We start from the raw sequence: 16,284 nt of genomic DNA on the forward strand, positions 1-16,284 counted from the left end.
CCAAGTATTGATTGACTAAAACTATGAGAGTCAATAAGGATTGGTATTTGTGCAGCCATCTACTGAAGACCATGGTTTATTGTAGACTAGACTAAAGAAATAAAAAATGAATTCATGGAAGCTATAAAGAGAAAAAAGAGCAGATATGCAAAGTGAAAGCTAAGTTGAACTGTGAATGAAGATGTTGTGGAGTAGAGTTAATGAATATATGCAGGGGAGAAGAGATGTAGGTTTAATTATAAACAAGAGGTCTAAAGTGTATGTCAGAAAGTATTGATCAGTGTCATCCAGTCAATAGGATAGTTACATGTTATACTCCAATAAATGGTGATAATGTAAGAACTAGAGGTGAGTCTTTTGAAAAGCATGTTAAACATGCTGAATTAATGTGATATGGAGAAAAGTTAGGTTTGTTTGTTTGTTTATTCATGTCAGGAGCATCACAATTAAAATAAGGCGTACTATATGACAATATGACATAAAATATAAAACATAATGTCATTCTCTTAGGTGACATGGATAGATGAATAGAACAGTATGGAGTGGTATGGTAAAAGGTATTGGTGTAAGATAACTTTAATTTGATTTTTCTTTTAATTCTTGCCTTTAATATATTTTGTTCACCTTTCCTTTTTGTGGGTTTGCATAATATTGCTTATCCCCAAAGGGAATAGCATGATTGCATTAATATGTATAGCAAAATTAGGGTTTTGCTAGATTCAATTTTTTAGCGGAGGAGGAGGAAGAGGAGAAGGGGGGAGGGGGAGGAGGGGGAGGGAGGGAGGGAGTTGAAAAAATGTATGAATTATCTTATTTGAACATTTGGGGTTAGCATCTTGGCCAGTGGGTGGAAAGTCACTCTGGTTGTCTGTAATCTCAGAACAAAGTAGACCATAAAAATATCAGCATGATGTAACGTGACAAATTTGTTGAACACAAAGTTCTATGTCTTTGGATGATTGTACCATTTGGCCCACAGTAATATCTTAAATCAACATGGAAATTTCTCTACAAAAACAAAAACTTCTCATAGAATCTTTTCAACTCTTTCATTGCAGAGGAAGCAGCAGGCATGATTATACTGTATGTCAATGCAAACAACACTCTTTCTATCTTGCTGTGCTGGAAAGTACATTTATTCCGTTATTTTTAGCACTTTGAGCCACCTAAAATTTGAATGCCTTTCTCTTTGTAATGATAACTTCCATTTTTAAATATCTAATATTTCATCCTACTATATTAAATAGTCAATCTACCCTTAATAATATAATAATTGAAACTGACTGGGGATTTATTTTTATTTTTTCTATTTGTAGTTTGTTTCCAGTAGTATAAATAGTATAATTAAGTACTTAATCAACAAATTAGGACTCAATCAAGAGAAAATATACCAGATTAGGTTTTTTTTTAAGCAACCTGGAAGAAGAGGTCAAAGTAATTCAGATTGTTCATGGTCATGAATTAACCCATGATGATAAAATAAAAAGTGTTTTAAGAAATAAGACTGATTTAAAACTAGATGAATATTAATAGCACTTATTACATCCTAATATGTCCTTCCATATTTGTATAGTGGTTAATAATAAGTTTGTGTACCACTTTTGAGAGATACACATACACATGTACGTATGTGTCAAAAAACCACACATACATATAGTATATACACATACATATGTACATATCAATACACGTAAATATAAAAACCAAATAGCACAGACAATTTTTAGCAGATGAATATATTTTAGACTATTGGTGAGCAGATTAAGGTTTCCAGTATGGTTTGGTTTCCCATATAGCTTGCTTCTTACTGCAACATTAGATTGCTAACAATCAGAATAACACCTAGAATTAAACAAATCCAAGCCCAGGATTTGAGTATGAGAACTAAATTGAACTCACTGTTTAAAATGAATTCCTACTGTAGATCTCTCTCCCTCCCTCTCTCTCTCTCCCTCCTTCCGTCCCTGCCTCTCTCTCCCCCTCTTCTCTCTCTCTCTCTCTCCCTCCCTCCTTCGGTCCCTCCCTCTCTCTCCCTCCTCTCTCTCCGTCCCTCCCTCTCCCTCTCCCCCCTCTCTCTCCCTCCCTCCCTCCCTGTTTCCCTCTCCCTCTTTCCCTCTCTCTCTCACCCTCTCTCTCTTTCTCTCTCTCCCTCCCTCCCTCCTTCCGTCCCTGCCTCTCCCTCCCTCTTCTCTCTCTCCCTCCTCTCTCTCCGTCCCTCCCTCTCCCCCTCTCTCCCTCCCTCCCTGTTTCTCTCTCCCTCTCTCCCTCTCTCTCCCACCCTCTCTCTCCCTCCCTCCCTCCTTCCATCCCTGCCTCTCTCTCCCGCTTCTCTCTCTCTCTTCTCTCTTCGTCCCTCCCTCTCCCTCTCCCCCTCTCTCTCCCTCTCTCCTTCCCTCCCTGTTTCCCTCTCCCTCTCTCTCCTTCTCTCTCCCCCCTCTCCCTATCTCTATCTCTCTCTCTCTGCCTCCCCTCTCTCTTTTCATTTCACCCATATAATCAGAAAACAGAAGTTGGTTTTGTTTTTGCTTTTGTAACAAGTTTTGTTAATTGTTTTTATGGTTAAAGCTTTAGAAAGCTCCGTAGAGTTGTAGGATGAAACTATTAATTGTACAGCAGAAAGACAATTTATAGAAAAATGAAACATGCAGATTGGATTGCTGGGTTTTAGTACCTCCCTGCAGAAGGACCCTGAGGATGTTTCTTGACTCAATGTTGGCGAGAGAATAAAGGGAAATGATTAAGTGTTGCAATTGCCTCTGCATTTAATTTTATTCCATAATTTCGCTTTGTTGAGCAAACAGTGATCAATAAATTTGCAAGTTGCTCTTTCCTTCAAGGAGAAAACAAACTGTCTGTTCTGTTTTCATTGTCTCAAGCGCTTATTATGTATGTGAGAAAAATCCCTAAATATTATAATGGAAAGGAGGAAGACACAGTATTTGGAAAGTACTTGAAACAACAGCTCCTGGATTACTTCCTTTATACTTTCTAGAAGAGCATGGTACAGATTGTCCTCAAGTTACAGCAACACTGTTTAGTGACCGTTCGAAGTTACAACAGCACTGAAAAAAATGACTTATGACTGTTTTGCACACTTATGACCATTGCTATATCCCCATGGTCACATGATCAAAATTTGGATGCTTGGCAACTAGTTCATATTTATGACGGTTGCAGTATCCCGTTTTGCAAACTTCTGACAAGCAAAGTCAATGGGGAAGCCAGATTCACTTAACAACCATGTTACTAATTTAACAACTGCAGTGATTCACTTAACAACTGTGGCAAGAATGATTGTAAAATGGGGCAAAGCTCAGTTAAGAACTGTCTCACTTAGCAAGAGAAATTTTGGGCTCAATTGTGGTTGTAAGTCAAGGACTACCCGTACTTGCAGAGCAACACCTGTGTATTTTTGAAGACATCATTGGGGAAAAGGGAACTTTAAAGGTTGCATTTGTAAGTGGGCAGTTGGTAAAGAAGGCAGAGAAATCTTATGTGGTACCATACAAATGTAATCACCTTCTTTTTCATGACGAAAACTCTGGAGGTACTCACTGATCTTAGTTTTTACCTATTTTTGTTCTAATTCGATGAGGCTACGTTTCACGCATAGCACAGTGGAGAAAATTTTTACTTTTTCATTTTTAATAAGGAATGAGGAAAAGACACAAATATTAACTTCACTATATTACTGGTGACAGTGTAATTTAAGTTTATTAACAACACGTGTACAAATCCAGTATAATATATTTTAATATTAATTGTTTTTATGGTTGCTCTTTGCCCATTACTGATTTAGGATGGGAGGGGGCATGGAAAAAAGGCAAATCAAAGAAATCTTACAGAATGATTCCATAGGAGATGAATCCTGAATGAAGAAGGCCATGAACCCTACTCTTAGCGTCCATATCAAAAAAAAAATGAAGTAATAAAGGGAGAAATGGTAAATTCAACCTTGCCTGGAAAATCTAAGCAGATTTATGATACATCTCAGAAATAGATTAAATTTCCCAGGATCATTGTGGCAGACAAAAGAAGAGTGAAAGCCAGCCTGAAGCTTGTTTCTTAGAAGTCAAGTAAAGGAACTTGATGAGAGAGGGGAAAAAAACCCACCATGATATGGCAGAAGAATGATGATATGGATTAGCATGAATGTTTTTCTCGGGAATGCCTAGAGAAGAACTACTGCGATCACTTGGATTGCTTGGCTGGTTATGAAAGACTTCAGATGAAAGGGTTTGTAAGGGAGAGATGCAGTATTGGTAAGCTAATCATTTCTGCTGAAATGGACAGGAATCCTGTGGACCAACACATAATTGTTTTTAACTGCCTCAATGACAGTCGGTTGGTTTCCCTGACATAATTAATTTATTTCCAGTTGGATTAGTTTATTCTTCTATTATAAAGACAAGGCCTAGTGATATTCATGTGTACCAGCGCTACCCTTGTAAAAATGCCAAAACATCTGCTAGTAGCCATGTTAAGGAAGTTAAAGTTTGACAAAAAATACCAGCTGTTCTATTCTGGCTAATTCTGCCAGTGCCTGAAAGAGAAAAAGATGCATGTAAATATTATGAAATTTTGATTTTGTTTTCCACTAATATCGTACACACACAATGTGACTGTTGTACACACCAAATATATCCATCTTCTATTCCTTTTTTAGAGGAAGCGTTGTTATATAAATTGAAGAAAAGAAGAGAGAAGAAATGAACAAAAGGAACTAAAGACAGGGATAAAGAAAAAAAGATAAAGAATTCTAACTAAATCCAGACTGACCCAAAGTGGATCCTATAACTGATTCCAGTTTATATCAAGAGCAATCGCTATACCTCATCATTTGTTTTATCCACCTCCATACAGCAATCATTCATTCTTGACCCACACATTCTTTTCAGAAATCTGTTCTTGCTGCATTTAACTTACCATTATGCTTTTACTGATACAAAGTAGGCAGAAGTACCTCTTACACACAGACACTTTCACTTCCTTCAACATGATTCATTCCTCACAACAAATCATATATTAACTGCCAACAGAAGAATATTCCAGAGGGTGGGAGGCACAGCATAAAAGGCTGTTCTTCAGGACCCACCTACCAAACTTCTTTGGCAGAAGGGATCCGAAGTAGGCCTCTTCTGCTGGAACTAACAAGGTAGGATCATTGGCGTGAGATGGCTTCTTAGAAGCCCTGGAATAGCAAAACACCGTCCCCAAATAAAATTAGCTTTAAACTAAATTTTAAGCCTCTCCAATAAAAATCCCCCCTCAAATAAAAAATAGTATACTTGGATTTCAGTAAAGCATTTGACAAAGTAGACCACAATTTACTTCTTGGTAAACTAGAAAAATATGGGATAGAACATCATCACCACCAGATGGATTTGTAACTGGTTGACAAATCGCACTCAATGTGTAGTCCTCAATGTAATATGGAAGGAATAAGCAGTGAGGTACCCCAGAGTTCCATTTTGGACCCAGTACTCTTCAATATCTTCATAAACAATTTAGATGAGGGAATAGAAGGGAATTTGCAGATGACACTAAGCTAGCAGAAGTAGCTAATATCCCAGATGATAAGCTTAAGAGCCAGATGGATCTCGACAGACTTGAATACTGGGCCCTATCCAACAAAATGAAATTCAGTGTAGAGAAAAGTAAGATCTTTCACTTACATTCTGTTAACTCAGTTCAATCCACAGTTCAACTCAGTTCAGCAAGAACCCATCAAGAATTTAGTTCAATCCTGAGCTACAGATATTCTCTTCCTTTGAAACCCAAAATATGAATTCAGTAGAAAATCATATTTTGGTTATAAATGTATTTTATAACAACAGATATGTGGGATGTGTCTTTCACTCAAAGTACAGTACACCAAGTGATGTGCAATTTTCTTAGGAACATTGTCTTTGTGTACCTAATCTCCAAATACAACAAATAGCTGCAGTACCAAGGATAGCTCCGAACGAAGCATTTTCCTTCAATAAACTTTATAAGAGTTCTGTTCCTTTAATCCACCCATTGCAAGCCATGCAGCTTACCTGTATATGGAAATAGATTATACTTACTTGCTTGGTGCATTTTTTGACAGGGTAGAAGTAAATGGCACAATAGGCGCTAGGTGATAGGAACCTGAAGAGTTTTAAACTTTGAACGACTTCTGGCTTTGGCTCAGAATCTAGTTCAGGAGTGTCAAACTCACATCGTCACAGCAGTATCACGTGATGTATCAGGACTTTTTCCCCCTTCGCTAAACCGGGTGTGCGTGTGGCCAGCGCGTAATGCATTTGGCCCACATTTGACAGCCCTGATCTAGATGAAATTTTCAGACAGAAGCTTAGGTTGCTTATCTTCCTTCTTCAGACTTAAAACTGAATGCATGACATAAACAAGAAGTAATGGTTTTCTCTTTGTGAGTATGTGAATTTATTGAACAATCACAAATGAAGACGAATACACATGTCCCAAGATATTGTTGCAGGATCCAATCTGGGTTGTTCACCGGGACCAGAGGTTTTGTCTTCTGAGCTTTCGGATTGATTCTGGAACCCATTTTTAGGGAATTTCTGTCTAGCCTTCTCTCTAGCCTTATTGAACAGTGTTTATCCCTTTCAAGAAATATGATCTCCCAATTTTCACATAATGCAAGGCAAAAAGACTTCCCAATGACAGGTAGGATGGTAAAGGATATGTCAATAGAATGTCAACAGAGTTAGTCAGAAACTATCACATCATCCTTACTGTTGAAATCCATGTTCAAATACTGGCTCTAAGATAGATCACAGGAACCTCACATCTCATAGCAGTTCATTGTCTCTGAAATGTGACAGTGTTTTCTTTTATAATATTTGCTTTTCTAAAATCTAACAAAGATGTAGGGGATCCAAGCATTGTTAACTATTATATCTTTTTATGTTCTAGTACCACATTGACACACACACACAGCATTATAATATTTTAAACAAACGTAACAGGTTTTTAAAAGTTTTAAAATAAATTTGTTTGATGAAATATATCTATAGCCTCCTGCCTTTCTCCAAATATCCTAAAAGTATTTTGTTTGAAAAAAGCTGGATGGATTTAATTTAATATTGGTAATTAGAAGACATTATTCAATAAATGTTGAAATCTTACACTGCTATTCACTGCTACAGTGATAAAGTACACTAGCTCAGGCAAATTTACTTTGATATTGTCAGTAACCACTCACCAATTCCCAGGCTCATGGCTTATGCCCACCTCAAAACACAGTTGAGCACATTTCTGAGCACCTCCATATGGACCCACCCAGCTCTTGATAATATTTCTTGAGAATAATTGTCAATATAGAATACTGTGGTTTTCTGATACAGCATCGTATGTTCATTTTGTTTTGTATCATTTGCATTTATGTTGTATTAACCCTTTTAAAAATGTGAATATATGAAATATTTTTGATGTTAAATTAATTTACAGTTTTGAAAGCTTGGTGATAGATTTGCCTCTTCGTTTTTTATTCTCTAAACACTGGAGTACATTGAGTGCTTATGTTATTTGAAAAGCAAATGTATTATAATGCTACGTAACATAGTCAACTGTAGCACTGTTTAAGTAACATACACCCAGTTCCACAACTTACATTTCTACTGTTCTTCCAGTTCTGAGGTGAGCTATTTTGCTATTGGAATACATGCTCATGCCCATGTGAGCTAAGTCGATGGATGGCTAAGACCTGAGCAGTATTTACACAGGAAAATAGGACGAGAGTGTTCATTTCTTTATTTATTGCTGTTTTGATTTTTAAATTCTAGTAAAAATAGTGCAAGTTCATTTTTCTTTCAAGTCTGGGCCAGTTATCCAGAAATGAACAGATGGCTAGAATTCAGTGATGATACTTAATCAATGAACAAAGAAAAAATATTTTGGATTTGATTGCATGAAGCGATGACAAGTATGGAATATAACTATAGACAATTTTTCCAACTATTGTCAATCCATTATGAAATATGGTGTCCAAGGTAAATTGTTGTGTGCTGAACAGCCAAGAATAATAAAATAATAATGGATTCTCCTCCTCCTCCTCTTCCTCTTCCCCCTCCTCCTCTGTCTTTGTTGTTCAGGTCCTGGACTGGATTGAAAATCATGGGGAGGCCTTTCTTAGTAAACACACTGGAGTGGGGAAGTCTCTTCACAGAGCACGAGCTCTTCAGAAAAGGCATGATGATTTTGAAGAAGTAGCACAGGTAAATATGTGAAAGTTCTGGGTATATTACTGTAACTGAGAATACTTTTGTGGCACTGCAGTGTGTTTTCTTTCAGGCTTGGGAACTTTGTGGTTTCAAACACTGCTGGGGGGGGGTTCCTAATTAAGCATAAGAAATAAACAGCATGTGGAGAGCTAAGGACTGAAATCCATTAGCATCCCAGATTCCGTAGATCTAGAAAATGGCCATAGGAACCAGGATAATCTAGTTTTGCACTTCACATGATGAAGAGGTAGTGGTTGGTGTCAAAACAGCTTCAGTGTTCAAGGGTAACATAATCTGAATCTTTTTTTCATCCTGAGTTCTGTATGGAGTATATCATGTATATGCTGATTGTGAAAATACTTCCAAGTCAATCTTGCCAATAATCTCCAAGACTTTTCAGCTAAAAAAGTATATAGTTTTGGCACTGTTTGGTAATGGCTCTCTAATCAGCTATTTCTTTCTCTTTTCATCACACATGGAATCAATTACAGAGACTATTAACTAGACCAGTAGCAGCTAAGGAATGTAATGGAATCCCAAAGAGATCAGTATAAGGAATAATCTATATTATTTAAAACCTATGGTATTTAATTTCCAATTTAAAACTATCATTTTTTAAAAAAATTATTTGAGGCCTTCGAGTTAGCCTTGACTCCTGGCAAATACCTGGATATGTCCTTATAGTTTTCATGGCAAGATTTCAGAAGTGAGTTTCGATGCCCAGGGTCACTCAGCTGGTTTTGTGCCTAGGACAGGACTAAAAGTCACCGTCTTCCGGTTTTCTAGCCTGATGCCTTAACCTTTATACCAAACTGGTTGTCATAAAAATTTTAGAGGGTGAGATAATTTCCTGATGATATCAAGCTCTACAGTATGTTGGCTTGCAGTATATGAAAATGCCATTTCAGTCCTGAACGTTTTTTTTTTAAATAATTTTTATTAATATATTCGATGCACCAATACACAAATGAAATATACAGTCCTGAACAGTTTTTTGAATGCTACGGCCATTTTGAACTGAACTGAACAGATCAAATTTAAATCTATAAATTAGAGATTATACTATTTTGAATGATCTGCAGTTAAAGAGAATTGGTATGCCCATGATAGATGATGCTTATATTCCTGCCTAGATTTGCTCCTGTAGGTACTACTAAATCCAACTTTCCTTTTTAAAAGAGCTTGGCCAGAAGACATTTGTAAAATATTCATCTTCTATGGGTTTTTCTGAAAAGCCACTATGTGCTATTTTGGCAGCTTCCACATTTGGCCACTGTAATTTGTTATATATGATGCTAACATGAACAATGACCTGTTGCAATTGATCATGACAGACATGTGCATATATATACAATATGTGTGTATATAGCTATCTAGGGGGACATTTCTCCCTTTGGCCCAAGATTGTTAAAACTTCTCTTTTTATTGATTTGGGAAACATTTACTCCCATTGGAAACATTTCACAAAATACATGGACAGGATTCACATCCTTTGTATCATTTTGTGCCTTAAGCAAAATATTAAAAAAGGAATGTGCCTGGTCTTTGCATTAACTCTTTCCCGTTCTTAGTTCATAGATTGCTTTTCTCAAAAGGGGTTTTAATATGACTATTTCCCAGATATCCAATTGTAAGTAAGTGCAGATGTATGGTTTTAGCAACATCAAGTCACTTATCAAAAACATCAGCAGAAAGATTGTCCCACCACACACAAGATACTTCACATTTAACTGCCGGCAGCAGATAAAATAGAAAGCAATATAACAATACTATGCTTTTAAAAAAAATTGCCTTCACAGCTGACTGCCATTGTTCCTACTCTATGAATCCTTGGGGTGACTGCACGTATCACTATTTGCTATGTTAGTTATGGACCTGTGTCTGCCAGCAAGAAGCAAATCATTTTGCTGTCAGAACTCTAACTTCAGTGAATCACTAAAGGATAAGTAAAGCAGGTTCTGAGTGCTAGGTACAGTTTGCAGATCAGAATATCATAAATTCTGATCTTCCATCTGTGGAGCACTCAACACCTAGCTGTTCATCTTACTCCCTGATATCGTTCATCCAAATACATTGAATACATAGAATGGACTTCTAGATGTCAGGCCTGGAAGCCATCTTTTGTATTAGGCCTTCAGACCTGCCCAGTTTCCCACAATAGTAAAGGTGGCAGGCCTGAAGGCCTAATACAAAAGATGGTTTCCAGGTTATATTAAGGCCTAAAGACATGCAGACGTTCCACTATATAATCAGCCAGAACCATTAGGGCAACACGATATTAAAGATTTTGTTCTTGTCCTTAAAATTGTTGACATAGATAGTTCTTACATTTATGCTTAAAACCTGGAATATACTTATTTCACAGTTAAGGAATGCATGTTAAAATACTGTAAATAGGACTGGGCCCAATGTCCTGCTTCTGACTGGTTCTGCAACACTGTCTGGTCAAAGAAGAATCTGGAATATTAACTATCCTTTTAAAGAACAGAAAGATAGATTTTGGCCCCTTCAGTGATCTAAAGTAGGTCCATTTCCATCCTTAACAAGACAGGGCTACTTGATAAAGGAGCTGATTGTGTTTTTACAAGTTACTCCTTCCAAATTGTCTAATTTTCCCATTCTATAGCAAATGCAGAATTACTTTTCTTGAAAATTTTTATGTTGGCTGAACAAGGTGAGAGGAGGAGGAGGAGGAGGAGGAGGAGGAGGAGGAGGAGGAGGAGGAGGAGGAGGAGGAGGAGGAAACTTTATATCTCATTGCTATCAATTTAGCATTCACTCTGTGTGTCCTATGCAAAGCTTTGGCTGAAAGCAGGCAGGCAGAGATACAATTTACAAGTCCCTGGTCTTTAATTGCCTTGTTGTAAATTACTCATTATAGCTAAGGAGATAAACTCTTCCAAGGAATCATAAATCCAAGAGAGATCTGTTTATTGCAGTAAACGGTTTTTGCTAAGATAACAATGAATATGGGCTGGATATAGTCGCAAAGCTGGAAAACACAGTTCTCTGAAAAACAGATAACAGATTTAGTGCTGCTGGGGAAACGGGTCCAAGATCAAGTTGAAGGTCTATCTAGAAGGTAAGGAACAAGAGGAACATGGAAACCAAAAGATGCAGAAAAGTAGATCAAAAAGCAGGAGAGTTGCTTGCAACAAAGCCTGGAGAAAGTTCTTATATGGCTAGAGTTCCAGGCTTTGTCTTCTTAGACAAAGTTAGTTACTTTTTCCTTTTGTGGAATCATGTATCTCCAATTCCTGGTTCTCTTTAGCAGGCAGCATGTTTCAGGGTCTGCTACTCTGCCAAGGTGAGGATCCAAAATCTTGCTATCAGCATCAACAATCACCTATGAGCCACGGTAGCACAGTGGTTAGAGTGCAGGCTACTTCTGCTGATCGCCGGCAGCCAGCAGATTGGCAGATCGAATCTCACCAGGCTCAAGGTTGACTCAGCCTTCCATCCTTCCGGGGTCGGAAAATGAGGATCCAGATTGTTGGGGGCAATAGGCTGACTCTGTAAACCACTTAGAGAGGACTGTAAAGCATTGTGAATTGGTACATAAGTCTAAGTGCTATTGCTATACTGGATTTGACTTAGCACTCACAATTGGCAAATAGCCAGCAGACTTTCCAGCTACAGAGTGGGAGTCTACTAGGTTTTTCTCTTTAGGCTCAGAATTAAAAGAGCCATAGCTATGTTTAAATTTCAGGTCAGTGTCCGAGAGAAGAATATACCTGTATATTTAAAAGAATTAACTTTTTATTGCAGTGCTATCCAGGCACTTTGGAGCTAATATTGCAATATTCTGCATTTCCTCCTGCCTCTTTATTTGCTTTTCCAGCTCAACAAATATTTTTCTGGAAATGGATCCCTGGAGCAAAAGAGAGATTATGTAAGCAGTGATGCTTATACTTTTTTAGAACTGTCAGAGACTAATTCCAGGAATCTTGCTCTGCCGTGATTAATACAGGAACCTAATTCATATCAGAAATATAAGAGGAATGCAGAATGTTTTTCCTTTTTAACTGGATATTTATATTTATGACATTTAACCACTAACACTGATGATTTCTAGATGGGATGAAATACCATAGCTCTTCTGATAAATATGACAAGCCCTTTTACACTTCTGCATTTTCGATCAAAAAGCATCAGGGAGACGGGTGATTAAGAAGTATGAAATGTCTGTCTGTCTGTCTGTCTGTCTGTCTGCCTGCCTGCCTGCCTGCCTGCCTGCCTGCCTGCCTGCATGCCTATCTATCTATCTATCTATCTATCTATCTATCTATCTATCTATCTATCTATCTATTTTACAATTATGATTTTTAGCTATTAGATACAGATAGATAGGGTTTCAATGTATTCACCAATATTTCTAATTTCTCCTGATGTGGCAATAACAGTGGTTCTCCACTGCAGTATTTCTTAATATATTACTGTCCTTTGCTCAGGGCAAACATAACCTTAGGTGTGATTAAGGTATAGGAGTGACATGATAACAGTATTCCAATATCTAAGGGGCTGTCACAAAGAAGAGGGGAGTCAGCCTGTTTTCCAAAGCACCAGAAGGCAGGACAAGAAGCAATGGATAGCGTCCCTTCCAACTGTCTTCTGATTACTTAATATCTCATAGCATAGTCTTTCCCAATATGATCCCTTCCACATACAGTTGAACTGTAGCTCCAGTAATCTTAGACATCACCCCATTGTTACAGGTACCATTATACAATTATCATAATTAAAAATGAAGTATTTTGTTTTATCCTGAAAGCTAAAAGATGCCGTCTCCTCTCTTCATTTCTTCCTAATGCTCTTGTTTATCGTTTCTGTTTTACTGCCATAATTAATTACGTTCTTCTTGGCATTTACAACCCAAAGTATACGGAAGTACATTTTTCCTTTATTGACACTTCCCATAAGCATGCATATTGAATTTTTCAAGAGTTATTTTTTAATTACTTAAGCTTCTCTCATTCGCACTGCCATTGTCTGCCCAAAAACACATTTAACTCTATTTACCACTGAGCATCCTGACAAGACAAGGATGTTCCTGCTTAGTAGCACAACCAGTTGTAATATAAGACTGGATCTATGCTGAATTGGATATCAGATGGTGTCTAATAGAACTTCGAATGAGGAACCAGTTTGGTGTATTGGAGAAAGCACCAGGCTAGAAACTGGGAGGCTGTGAGTTCTAGCTTCCCCTTAGCACAAAGCCTAACAATCACTCACTCTCAGCCCTAGGAAGAAAACAAAGGCAAAACACCTTCTAGAATATTACCAAGAAAAAGTCAGGGACATATCTAGGCACTTGCTAGGAGTCTGAGGTGACTCAAAGGCACCAAAAACAAAACAAAACCCCCATTATTGAATATGATTAATAGGAAGTGGACTTAGCTAAGAGAAAACACCTCTTTTGCATTGTTTTCTTCTGCACAAGCCTAGAAAATAAGTGACTAATATAAGATACCTTGCTGAAGTTAATAGTAATACTGTTAGTTAATATCCCAAAGGTGCTTTTTCAAGAGGCAACTGGTCTTTCTGGTTTTTCTTTGAAGACGTTTTGCTTCTCATTCAAGAAGCTTCTTCAGCTCTGACAGGATAGTGGGGAGCCAGAGCTGAAGAAGCTTCTTGGATGAGAAACGAAACGTCTTCAAAAAAACCCCAAAAAACAGAAAGTCCAGTTGTCTCTTGAAAAAGCACCTTTGGGACAACCATGACTGGATGACTGGGATGACTGGAATCTCCATAGACAGTAATAGCAATAGCACTTGGACTTATATACCGCTTCATAGTGCTTTACAGCCCTCTCTGAGTGGTTTACAGAGTCAGCATCTTTCCCGCAACAATCTGGGTCCTCATTTTACCCACTTCTGAAGGTTGGACGGCTGAGTCAATCTTGAGCCCTGTCAGATTGGTACTCCAGGCTGTGGGGCAGAGTTTGCCTGCAGTACCTCACTTTAACCACTTCAACTGCTTCTTTTTCAGAGTAGTACAGAAAGAAGCCTTGCAAAAGGATAGCAAGATGGGTGGCATATAAATTTAATTTATTGACTAAATAAATAGTCAGTTTCCTTTAATGAACAACGAAGAGCTGGAAGCTCCTCGTAATGTACAAATTTTCTACCCCAAATCCAACACCCAGAGATTGTACACCATCTGTTGTGGCCCGTCAGCAGCCTGTGCGGATTCTAGCTGATTCTGACAATGAGGAGGCTGGTGTGGTACTGCGCCAGCAGCCTGCGCAGCTGGCACTCAAGTCAGACAATGAGGAGGCTGGAGAAGATGTGGTGCCAGAGGCAGGGATTCAGCCAGGGCCTTCAGAACCTCCAGAAGCTCCTCAAAGTGAAGAGGAGGAAGAGGAGGAGCCTCTTCTCGATGCATGGGCACACAGAGCTGCCAAAAGGCAGGAGTGGCTCCTCAGAAGGAGGTCTCCTCAAAAGTAAGGTTTGGGGCTAATTGGCCATTCCTTTAGCCTATTTAAGGAGGAACGCTGACTGAAGCAATTTGTAGGGAACAACTTTAGTTCACTCTCCTTCATGTCTGGATTCTCTGTAAATTGCTTCTGGGCTTTCTGCCAACCATAGTAAGATTGTGATTACTTTATCTTTGGTTTCTTGTAGGCGGTTAAGAAAGTTTAATAACAGCCTTTGTTTGAAAAAGACTGAGTTATTTTAGTAAATTGAGTTTGGTACAGACTTTGTGTGTGCTGCGTTCTTTGGGGTCTGTAGCTGGGGCAGAACACCATCTGGAAAGAGGGTGGGTGTCATAGTCAGAGATAAAATAGAGGAGCCAGAATTTCTTTGAAGGAATATGTGTTGAACCTGTTTTATTTGGACAGTTAAGAAGGAAATTCTCCTTCACCAGCTTGATGATAACTCATATTTTACCTTATGCTTTTCTAGATTAAAATATATCTCACGCTTCTTTTCAAAGTCAAATTAGGGACAGAAATACAGAAAAACAATATAAGCACAGGCATCATTTGGGAAAGGTGCTCCCCCCATTCTGATTCAAAAGTACTTTTTGTCTCTCATTATTATGAATTAATAAAGAATAATTATCATAGCCACTATTATTGTTTGAGTATTTTGTATTCTTGAAGTAAATATTGTTTACTCCAATAATAATAATAATAATAATAATAATAATAATAATAATAATAATAATAATAAAAAACAACCTCTTGGGGTGAATATTGTTTACGAACACTGGAATAACCAATATTCCAAACTCAGACCACCATATCTTGTTTTGAATGTTGTATATTTAAATTTCTCTATACCTTCTTGAAAAAGTCTTCTAGCAGTGTTCGTGAATATAAATAGAAATTTGTTGCTTTATTGGCCCTGTAGCATAAGAAAAACAAGGTAGGCTTGTTAAGATTCTTAAAGTAATCCCCAAACCGAAAGGGGAAATCCTCATTGCTTTATCCCTGCAGGTCATCATGTGCCTAAAAACAGTGTGACCCTTCATTGCAAATACAATAGCTTTTCCATGTTTGACATATCCTACATGTGGTAAAATACATCAGCAAAAACCCTTCTGGATTTTGACTAATTTGGGGCATTGGATCATCGCAAGCAGAGAAATGTCAAGAGCTTCCTGGTGTAGCTGAGCTTTTTACTATCTTTAATGTATTGTATTTCTGATTGCCTGATTTCTCCATTAGTCTGTCTTTTGGTTTTCTTGCATCTTGACTGGTCTCTTTTCATTCCTGTTTAATTCCTAAATTGCAACAGGTAACTGGACTCAGCATTGATAGTACCACACAGCAGAGGTGGGTTTCAGCAGGTTCTGACCAGTTCTGGAGAACCGGTAGTGGAAATTTTGAGTAGTTCAGAGAACCAGTAAATACCACCTTTGGCTGGCTCTGCCCCCATCTATTCCCTGCCTCCCGAGTCCCAGCTGATTGGGAGGAAATGGGGATTTTGCAGTAACCTTCCCCTACAGTGGGGAGGGAATGGAAATTTTACAGTATCCTTCCCCTGGAGCAGGGTGGGAATGGAGATTTTACAGTATCTTTCCCCTGCCATGCCCACCAAGCCGCGCCCAC

At 38.1% G+C, this 16,284-nt stretch overlaps 1 protein-coding gene across 8 annotated transcripts in view; it reads left to right on the forward strand.

Moving 5' to 3' along the window:
- The window catches only part of KALRN (kalirin RhoGEF kinase), a 589,612-nt gene that overhangs the window by 369,407 nt on the left and 203,921 nt on the right, over nucleotides 1-16,284 (forward strand). For all 8 annotated transcript variants that reach the window (XM_034423023.3, XM_034422995.3, XM_034423032.3 and 5 more), the window contains one exon: nucleotides 8,100-8,222. In XM_034423023.3, coding sequence (XP_034278914.2) covers nucleotides 8,100-8,222 — 123 coding nt within the window. The remainder of the gene's footprint in view (nucleotides 1-8,099; nucleotides 8,223-16,284) is intronic.

This window comes from Pantherophis guttatus, chromosome 1 (genome assembly GCF_059756535.1).
Source record: "Pantherophis guttatus breed Tessera chromosome 1, ASM5975653v1, whole genome shotgun sequence".
NCBI lineage: Eukaryota > Metazoa > Chordata > Lepidosauria > Squamata > Colubridae > Pantherophis > Pantherophis guttatus.